Here is an 11,374-nt window from a genome sequence, read left to right as displayed (position 1 = left end):
ACTAATTTTGTCCAAACAAAATAATTTCAACAAATTTTTAAGGAAATCACACATACTCCTCATAAACTATAAAAGTATCACAAATTATTTTGTAATGGGTACCTACCATATTTACTCGCTTCTGCGTATGTATCGCACCTTTAATTTTGGGCATAAAAATAAAACATTCTCATCATAAGGGCCGCTCTGGAATATGGATTGCAGTAAAATAAAAGTGAAGTCTTTATTGTCTGTGTCTCAGCTTATTGCCACTGTAAGAAACATAACACTGATGTTGACCTCGGTCCTTCGTCTTTCCCCTCTCCCCCTTTATGACTCTTCCTTCCAACACCCTCCCCACCCCCAGCACTATCTAACAAAAAATACAGGGGAAAACAAAGTTTTACCCATCCCCTTCCCCAAAAGAGAAAAGATGGCACACTATTTCCTTGTCAATTTTTTTTGTTAGTTCCTTCAATAAAAACAAGCACTCTCACAGCAGTTTTGTTACAAATTAAACAATGTTTGGGCATAGTTGAGTCACAAAAAAATGTTGAGATAGAAATGTGATGATTGTATACGGTGCCAGTTGATGAGAGAGGGAGGGAGCATAAACACGAACTCACTCACACACATCCTTCTCACTTTCTGGCTGGTTTATTTTTAGATTCTCCCCTCTTGCTGGGTGCCAGCGAGCCACGCCACTTACCGGTGGCTGGGTAGCCTTTCAACAGGCGGCAGACTCGGTGCAAAGGCACAGTTCATGTTTTACACACACTGCAGAGATATTTTAACAACACATTTTGTACTTACTCATGACATATTTATTAAAAACCATCATAGGCTAGTTACTTAAGCACAGTCGTCAACCACAATGAAAAAATGTTAATTTTTTTTTACCCAAAATGAAAAACTCGCATATGTATCGCAGTACAACATATTAACAAAAAATCAACATAAAATGTGCGATCCATGCGCGGGTAAATATGGTATAATCTTTGAATTAAAAATACTGAATTAGTAAGCGCATGGATTTGTAATGAGGATGATATTATGCATGCAAGTTTTTCAGTGCACAGACTGGAGGATAATTTAATCATGTTTCCCGTAGCTGATCACTCGTTTCTTGGTTGGAACAGAGTTTGTCATTACTACATGTTTGTAATGTCGCCTGTGCGTTCTCTTCTGGTTCCTCCATTGCCTTGACCTCGGCCACATAGTCCTTACTGCCAGTCTCTGCACTGCTCAGCTGATCCCCGGAGATGGCGCTGCCTGGCTGCCGCCCCAGCGACTGCCGCCTGCTCAGGTTGATGTGGATATTGAACACAGGAGGAACAGCCGACTGCTGAAGTCCACTCTCAGGGGGTGAGTTCGCCACGATAGCTTGCTGCAACCAGAGTCACCAACATTCAACACTCTTATGGTCAGGTTCACCAACCATCCCTAAATTTATGTATCCCTTGGCCTAGCAATTAAAGCTTAAAATCAACCCCCTACATTATTTAAATGATCCTTAGCTAGATACAAAACAATAATTTAACGAGAAAAAATTAAGTTGTTATTTTTCTTAAGCAGCACAATCATTAGACTGATATTGGAATTTTTTTAAAAATTGGATGATAATAAATTCTATGAAGTGATAAGAATATAACTTCATTGAAAATATAATACCTAATAAAATATTGTTTTATATGCATACACAGTTTCGTGAAACCAACTTTTATAATCAGGAGCAGCTACAAATAACTTCAGAGTTATATTTTGACTATGAAGTTTTTTTAAATAAATTTGTCAATTTAAAAACAACTGTCAATTGAAGCATCATCTAAAATTTGTACCCAAATATACATTATTTCAGAATTTTCTTTACTTTTTCTAAAAAAAATTTAAAGTATTTTTTAATGTCATTAAATGACCTTACGGAAATTATGCGCATAACCTTCCGCAAAAAAAAAAGTGTAAACATAGAAGAAACTAGCTCAGCATTATTTTCATTTTCTACTGCCATTTCCAGTTAGAAACGTACATCCAGACTTCAAAAATGACTTTACCTAGGCATTTTCAAACGTCATGTCAAAAAATTTCTTTTAAAAATGGCATTAAACTACATGAGAAATATGTAATGGTTTTATCGTTGACAAAAATAATAATTTCAGCCAATTTTTAAAATTAGGCATCCGCCATTTTACTATAAAGTCAAACTAGATAACCAAAGTGTAACACTTCGTGTTTGTGCTGTTGAAGTAGAAAAAAAGATTTTGATACATTAAAATGTTTTCTTTTAATAGTTTGTCTGCCGTCTAACAAATCTTTGATGCACAAAATGGCATTTTTCCATTGTTTTGAAACAAATAGCTGAAGAAACGTTTTACATTTTTTGGGCTGTGTAATGATGTAAAATTAACCGTACAATACATGAGATTACATTGGGAAGTGTTTTGAAAATATACTCTTTCTACTCCAAAGTCAAGACACAGTCGAATCTAGGACAATAAATTTCTTCCAATTATACATTCCAAAATGTAGCCTGAAAACTAGCAATGATTCTATGCGTAAATTCATATATCTCGACGAACATGATATCCTTCACATTCTTCTCCCACATATAAAAATATAATATCTTCTTGACAATAAACTCAAGTCTCCTAATTTCATACCATAACCTTGTAACAGTCTAGTCTAGTGGATTTAGATGTATTTGAGCTTTAAAAGACGTACTCTTTACTACACTGCTCGCCAATCAATCTTTTCAGATCGAGCTAAAACTTCCAACAAACATTCTTAATTCAGAATTTTTACAGTCTACAGTCTTTTTTTTTTTTTTTTTTTAATAAAATGCAATTTTTAAACATAATAATTTTGTGGACACGACAATCGCTCATAGAGAAATTATTTTCACAAATAAATTTGTTACAAAGATAATTTAACCAAAAAAAACATGAAAATTTATATATTAGTGATGTTTGCAATTAATTAAAATTTAAAAAATATAATTACTGAAAAGTTTCTCTACACCAAAGCATAAAAGGGTCAGTGTTCATACGAAAACCTAAAAAAACCAACTGAAAATTTTAATTCACAACAAATTTGAAACTATTTGATGTACACGTACTTCGCTTCAGAAGTCTACAGGTAGAAAACACTAGCACAATTCAAAAGCAAATCAAATGTACTTAAACTACACTGACATAACTCAGTTTTTCATTCAATAAAAAGTGTTATTAGTATTTTTTTACAATTCTTGTTTCAAAAGGCCACATGTCATTTCTATACTCTACGAAAGTTTCAAGATAACTTGTTAGTAAGATTTCTGAGTGTCCTTTATACAGAAGAAATCAGTAAGAAGGAGAAAAAAAATTTTTAAAAATTCACTAAACATTATTTGACTCACACTGGTGAGGTCTACATATATTGTTATTTTAAGATTATGGGAAGCTGAAATCAGCAAGAAAATGTAGTCTAATTATGCTAAATTATTAAATTAAAAAAAATGCCTTTGAGGTGCACACAGACCTCCCCAGAGAATCTTATGTATAAAATTTCACGGTTTCTAGGGTTTTTTGTCACTACAATTTTCAGATGGCTAGACAAACAAACACACTTTTTTTAAATTATAGTTTATAGATTATCATTAAACCAACTTGATATACATTCCAGGTATGAAATAACTAAGAACAATGCAAACAAAAGAAAACTGTCAGTTTTTTCTTCTTCTTTATCCTCAAGCAAAATATTTTTGTAATTTAGATTTTCCAAATGTTATTGTTAAAGTTTAACCTCCCAAATTGTTTTGTAGAGTAACCACGAAATATTGGTAGAATTTGTAAAGTGATGCATTTCACTAAATTAATTATTTTTTGCTTTGTTTATTTTGTTACTTGTTCTTTGCCAACTTGTATTACTAACCATCTTCGTCACTTTGAATAGTAGCACACTTATTTTTAGCCGATTTCTTAGCAACAGGTCATATTTACACATACGTAAAATTTCTCTTGCAATGGCAAACCAGTTAGGAATTATATTATTTACATGAATTACACACGGACAACAAATGTACAACTGTGTGCTACTAAATACCACTATTTATGTTTCTTAACTACTTACTGATTTCCTTTCATTTCAGAGACAAGTGAATGAAATAAAATATCTATTCTTGAATATTTAAAAAAATATAACCAGTTTGTATGCAATCTAAGATTCACGAATACTTTCAAATACATACATATTAAAAATTGCTTAAATTAATTACACATCAACTAACTACACTTATTTGAATGTTGCCCATTTCATGAGGTTAATTCAAGTCAAAGACCACCCAGTTGTACTAACATGATAACTCAAGGCGTCAAGGGCATGGCATGGAGACTAGAGCCCCGAGTGGGGATGGCAACAGGCACAAGTATCACACGAGACCTGAGGGGGCAGGACGGGCGACTGCTTCCCGTGGAAGTGTACTTGCAGCCCGAGGAAGCTGGCCCGCCCGCCCGCGAGCGCTCCACAGGCCAGCACTGCCAGCGCCACCAGCGCCACCAGACACAGCAGCAGCACCAGCCAGTTGGTGCCCCACGGCAGGCCGCCTGCCATCAACAAACACACAGCTTTACAGTGACTCCCCAACGCACAAGAGATGCAACTCGTGGAAAACAGCACTTACAAAAATTGCCCTCTGGTGGCCTGGAGCGAATGCAAGTCTTAGAGGTGACAGCTGCAGCCAGCACAAATCAATATGTCTGCATCTGCTGAAGTATCTTCAACAGGCTTTTCACAGATGCAGCTGGGATTCCCATTACCCATAGCGGCAGTTAACCCACTTCAGTTACTGTTAAGTTTTAGTTATCATTAGAGTGGCACTGAAATGGAGAACAGAATGATTTAATAAAAGATAAGAAAAAGAGGTACACAAATACTTTAGGTGATCCTCATATAAAAAAATAGCCCAAAAATCTATCCCTTTCATAAGTCTGGTAGTTACTGAACTTCTTACAATTTATTTTAATTCTGTTATGCATTTATCAGTTTCCGATACACATTTAAATTAAATAGCATACTACACAGATAAACCCTTCAGGCAACCAATTTATTACAAAACATACACCAAAGATAAATTCAACAGCACAAAACTAAAAACAAATTACTCAATAGAAATTATATCCCTCTTCCAAAGAACCATAATTTACAAATATTAATTGACAAACTACAGCACCATGTTTCGTGTCACTTGATTATTCTATGGCTTGTGTGTTATCTCTAATGGGCAATGTATTGACAACCAGTTTGTTACACAACTGTGTATGGCGCTAGTTGTCCTTAATTGTGGCACATTTGTGTATTTTAATAGTAACCATTTGGATTTAATTTATTTTGGAGAATAACATCTTAATACAGTGAATAAGCCATGGTCTGTTGAGTGAGGCATAAAAAAAAAAAAAAAAATAAAAGCAAAAGTGTTGCTGTTGTTGGTTCACCGCATCATACTTCATTCCCTCCCGATTTTGTTCCCCTGAAGGCAGACGAACCATAAGACACCTAAACATTGAAGGTGGCCTAACTCCTTGGCAGGATGGGCGGCTCTTGTCATGTGATCAAAAGCAGTCATGTTACTGGGACGGGAGTGGAAGTGACCACGTGACAGGTCACATGTCTTGGAAATAGTTCAGCCGTGTTTCCTTCTGCACAGTTCAGCCGTGTTTCCTTCTGCACACCTTTCGGCATAGTTCTGGAAAAGCAGAGAGGCTCGAGCTGAGCAGTATATATAACCTGCTTCAGGCGGACTATAGGCAAAGCAACAAATAGCAGAGAGGACACAGTCAAGACAGTGTTGCAGTGCCACTACCCTGTCACGCTGCCTAACCACGCGCTGCCCGAAGAAATTGCACTTAGCCTCTGCACTAGGTAAGAAGTTGAACACTTATATTCTTCGCTTTGGACTTAGCTCGATCAAGGACAAAGCAGCTCCAGCAATAAGGAACTTAACTTAGTGGAGCAGCCCAGCAAGGTAAACCGGCAGACCACTGGTAAAGGGAACTCGCCCAACAAGTTGGAACTCGCGGAGCAAGTTGAACGCAAAACTCGCTCTTGGAATTGGGTAACATTAGATGCATAGAATAGAACCTGATGTTTTAAAAGTCTCGCCGGCAACATAACAGAATTTTTAGTCGCTGGTCTAGTGAAGAAGCGAGTGAGTAAGATGAAGGGGGCATACACAACATTTGTGGCGGACTTTGGCAGAGCAGGCTGAGGCTGAATTACCAGATCACAACTACAAACCATTGACAATGACATTGTGAATATCACCCGGACAGAATGGCTGGTTGTTTAAATAGAGAAGCAAGGAAAAGTTTGCTCCTGTGATGTAATGAAGTTGGACTTAGACGTGTTTGGAATCGAGAGTACCAGGTGCAGTTTCGGACGTGTCGTAGACAAGTTCCGAGGAATGGTACAGAGCCAGTCTTTCGCCTAAGTGTCAGAGTCGTTGCTGGGACTTACTAGGGTGGTTCCTGCTTCCCAACTGAAATCAGTGCTGCAGCAGTTGGAAAAGTGCTTCTCGGAAGGCGCAAGGAGGATGAGGGACAACTCATCATTGACCTCTGGACCGGATGCCATCTGCCAAACTATGTGTGTTCCTTCATAATGCCTTGCTTTCCAAGAGGATTTTAACTGTCTTTAATATAAAGGAATAGCTGGATATTGCGAACACTGTTTCATTAACATGTTATTTATATATTATAGATGTAGGGTGTATTGAGATGTTACACATTAGAGTGACGTAACAGAATGTTTCCTGTCTCGTTTTTAATGTTATGAATTACATAGTTAAATTGTGTTGCAAAGTTCTTTAACAAAGTTAATGAGAAGATATTTTAATTGCTCAAGTTACCGCACAAATATTGTAATGTTTTTTTTTTGTTTTGTGTTCAATCTTACGTGGAGTATTTATATTCTTAAAGATATTAAAGTCTATTGTTACGAGTGAGGAAAATAGGTTCGTAAGGATAACCCAATTATTTTTATAAAATTTTACTAACTATAAATATTTCCACTACTAACAAAATCACCGCACTTAATATCTGTTCAGAAATCACTAAATATCTGTCCAGTCCACAGTTTACACTTCTCACTGGAGCTAGGCTCAACAGTGGTTTGCCCCTTACCTCGCACCTGTCTGCACACACAGTCTCGCGCCACTCAGTTGCACTAGCATGGCCCCGTCGCGCCACTAGCCGAACTCGCACTTTTGGAACTCTCGGGGACGCCAGCGTCGACTCTTTTATACCCGTTGGCTTTCTTTCTGGAATCAACTGGAGTAGTTGTGACGTGTCATGCCATCCCGGGTTGACCCGACGTCTAAAGCATTCAGAATAGTGGCACATTATTCACGCCACTCTAGGCAGTGGCCTCTGTGAGCCCGCAGAATTCCCAGGCACCAAGGAAGTACGTGGGGGAAGAGGGGTGGCGAGGCCGGGCCGCTCTAATCCCTGAAGGTATGCGTGTGTGATGTGAGTGGCCATACGGGTCCACCAGGTGCCCAGGTACCTGGCGTGAGTCGTGCCCTTGCCGCCCATGTTCGTAACACTATTGTAGCCATAATATATTCATTCTTGGCATTTTGATTTTTGGTGTCTCCCATAACGTATAAAACTTTTATTAGGATTGTCAAGGTTGTTTCCTTTTTCTAAATCGATGTTGATGAATAATTTGATATTTGCTGTTCTATGTTTATAGTTATGGGAACATGTTGTCGATTGATCATTTCTTATGAATGTTGAATGTTACGATTCTTTGTGAATAAACGCAGTTCTCACAACCCAGTTTTTGTGTTCATTTGTTTACAAACCCTTGTTACCCCTCTCAGGGGACAACAAAAGGCTGCTGTAAATTAAAGTATCATGACTTCCAGGTCCATTACTGCTTATGTAAGGATTTTTTAGTCATCCAGTTTCCTTATTTTTTCATGACTTTTGTAACCAGAGGACATCCTGCAGCTTGTCATTACGGTGGCAGAGAAGTGGAACGACGAGATGGGGAGCGAGGGAGAGCACTTGCTGGAGATAAACCTATCAGCTCGAGACATTTGCCATGTTTTCCATTCTTGAAAATTCCAGGTTTGTCCTCATCAGACATTTAACGTGGATGGTTTTGAATGCCTGATCTCGCCAGGAAATGGGCATGGTAAGACTATGGTTGTTTGCATGCTCACACTGAGTACCAGAGTCCTTGAAAATGTCCTAGCTTGGGGAAATAGTGAGAGTATAAATATGTAACCTGCAAATGTGACCAGGGATGGCCAGCCTAGCAACCAAAGAGGGCCCTCTGGAATGGGAGTCCAGTGACTTACCAAGGTGCCACCTCTATCCATTACAATTTATAAATATGATTTTTGTATGCGAGTGTCATTTTTAGTTGGGTGGGAATATGACCTTTGTTTCTGACACCAACTCAGTAGTCAACTGGAAGGAATGGGATGGGGCTGGAGTGGGGATTAGATATAGGGAAGACTAGGATCGTATTGGGTAGAATTCTGTATCTTTGCACTCACTGATTAGGTATTGCCTTAGTCCGGAAAGTTGCAATGTGCATTTCAATATAATAGAACCCTGTTATAATGTTTTTCAAGCGAGCTAAAAAAAAAAATGATAAGCAGGAAATATCTAGGTATGTAGAACTTGTCAGTGTTAAAACCACTGATGGGTTCACTCGATGCTCAAATTTGCTTAAACCCAGCCAACAATGTTCTTTTAACTTCATGAAGCTTCCTGCTTATATTTTCTCTGTCTTTACAGACAAACTGCCACATTTCTGTAAAATTGTCTCACAATTCACAATGATAGCATTACAGTATAAATTCTTATGTCCAATTCCTTCCTTACTTAAACATGGGTGTTCTGTGGATTCCTATCTACGAATGAAATAAATTCAACTTTATAAGCAATACAAAAAGGTTTAAGTTTTTACCTTAGCCATGCAGAACGGTTGACAAACTAAAATATTGTAGAACTATGTATTTACATCTGAAAAGTTTAAAACACACCAGAATGGCAAGGAATGAAAGGATTAGTTATCTGGTTTTCCAAGATGAAGGCACCAACAGATACATAGAATACACAGAAGTTTTCAATTTTTTTTTTACATTTTTTAATTTTATGCACATTATAAGCAGAAAATGCATTATTTGTGTAACAGGAAGTAAATACACTGTCTTTATGGGAAAAAATGTTGGGACTTTGAAATTATGACATTACTAGCTGCCTGACCCGGCTTTGTACGGCTATACTAATGGAAAAAAATTAAGCCACATCTCCCATTTACAGTAATGGTAAATAAAAAAAATTCAGTGAAAATTTATTAAAATGCTGTATAATGTACCGGACAGAAAATGAATAGCACCGGTGATTTCCAGACTCGTGCACGCAATGTACAACTGATGTACCCGTACTTCGCTACGGCAGTCTACAGGCAGATCACTCTTGCGCCGCTCATTATACATGCCCCTCCTTGTGGGTACGCCACTGCCCCGCGATGCCCATTGCCATGGAGACGCAGAAGGCATGAACAATGCAAAATCATGTTCTCATGCAGATAAAGTACCCACTGTTGCCTGGTTTTAACCACCCATGGGATCTAATTTTCGGAAAATGTCTTCCTGCGTAACATAAGGAACATTACTGTGAAGTTTCAAGTCTGTAAAATATATATACTTGAAAAAAAGGGCAATAAAAAAATTAATTAAACAGAGAGAGGAAAAAAACAATAGTTTAGGTTTGCGATTTAAAGTGATAAAAAGTATTTAAATACTAATGAACTCTTATGAGGGTACTGATTGCTTCAGTGTTAATATCACACTGGTGTTTTTTACTTGTATGGGAAAATTAAGAATGATAAGGCATCTAGTGCGTGGCAACAATGTTAATAGGCAATAGGAAATAAACTTCTAGCGCCTGCGGCATTGTCAACACACACTTCGTACGTGTACTGCATGTTGTATCTAACCCCCTCCAACGCATTTGATTCTAAATTAGACTTTTAGTAAGGATCCCTAATGTTATTGATAATATAATATAGCCTATAGCCTTCCTCGATAAATGTACTATCCAACACTGAAAGAATTTTTCAAATCGGACCAGTGGTTACTGAAATTAACACGTTCAAACAAACAAACAAACAAACTCTTCAGCTTTATAATATTAGTATATAGATAAGCTGGAAAACAATATAGTCAGAAACATTATAACAGAGTTCTAATGTACTACTCCATGCTTGTTCGGTTCATTGATAATTCTATTTATTCCTTTTGACATGGATATGTAACTGACAGATTTGGTCATTGGGTGCTCCTACTCTCTCTAGCTTCGAACCAGAGACCCCAGCGTTTGGAACCAGAGTGTAGTACAACCTCACTATCATGCATGCAAGCTATTTTACACATTATCACATAATTATCACACTGTTACTTTAAGACATCAAATATTGGGGGGAAAAAAATTTCTCGCATAAAAATTGCATGATATTTCTGGTTCCACTGTTAAGATTCCAAGCACTTAAGTGTATTGTAGTAAATATGACCTTGCCAAAGATCACAGGACAAAGCACTGTGCAACAGCAATAAGGTTTCAAGTTGATGTCAGGCAGTGTGGGAAAATACAGTAATTACAAATCATTTAAAATGTACCGAACAATATGATTTCCCATACAATCAAATGTTTCGGTACCACAATTTTTTTCATAAAATGTACATTATTTTTTTCCATGTAAGATGGTGTCCGTAAACTTCTTTCCAGTATAAAACAATGTATTTTTAAAGTTCAAATCCATTATTCGTAAGGATATAACCGCTTAATTATTTTATTAACACCGTGCAGCTCATTTAAAAGTGTAGCCATTACTAGTTAACATCATTCATGTTTGGTTACATTGATGCCAGTATAGCGTGCCCACGTAGTTGAATATTGATTCCATAGCTCACAGATTCCATGCAACACCGCTATCTGTCTTATGCCGCGTAAACTATAATGGGTAGCTCGCACTCTTTCATTGTTAGTGTGTACCATAACAATAGTTATGTCTAAAGTACACTACATTAGTTCCGGCTCAAGTCTGGGTCACGGCTTTCGGTTTTCTATTTTAAGATGAAAGAAATATGTTTTTGTGTTGCATGACATTATTTAAATGGTTTGGCATTCTATCATATTCTCTGCTTTTTAATTTAACGAACTTTTCATGCAACAGGCTTTGTTTTTATGAAAAAACTTATACCCAACAAGAATACTTTTCTCACATAAAAATCGCACCCCTCATTTTAAAACTTGATTTTAGCATAAAATGTGTGACGAAAATGTAAACTCTACCCAAGTACTATTAAAGTCTGTCTTAAATGCACATTGTTACTCTACTCTCGCTA

The 11,374-nt window shown here is 37.1% G+C and overlaps 1 protein-coding gene across 3 annotated transcripts in view; it reads right to left on the bottom strand.

Moving 5' to 3' along the window:
• Positions 1-780: 780 nt before the first annotated feature.
• LOC134531135 (chloride channel CLIC-like protein 1) overlaps positions 781-11,374 on the bottom strand; it is a 29,339-nt gene continuing 18,745 nt past the window's right edge. For all 3 annotated transcript variants that reach the window (XM_063366739.1, XM_063366738.1, XM_063366740.1), the window contains exons 5-6: positions 4,393-4,556; positions 781-1,366 (exon numbers count right to left, since the gene is read on the bottom strand). In XM_063366739.1, coding sequence (XP_063222809.1) covers positions 1,076-1,366; positions 4,393-4,556 — 455 coding nt within the window. In that variant the 3' untranslated portion in view covers positions 781-1,075. The remainder of the gene's footprint in view (positions 1,367-4,392; positions 4,557-11,374) is intronic.

Source organism: Bacillus rossius, chromosome 3, assembly GCF_032445375.1.
Source record: "Bacillus rossius redtenbacheri isolate Brsri chromosome 3, Brsri_v3, whole genome shotgun sequence".
NCBI classification, from domain to species: Eukaryota; Metazoa; Arthropoda; class Insecta; order Phasmatodea; family Bacillidae; genus Bacillus; species Bacillus rossius.
Note: the sequence above shows the minus strand (reverse complement) of the source record. Positions and strands in the feature narration are given on the sequence as shown.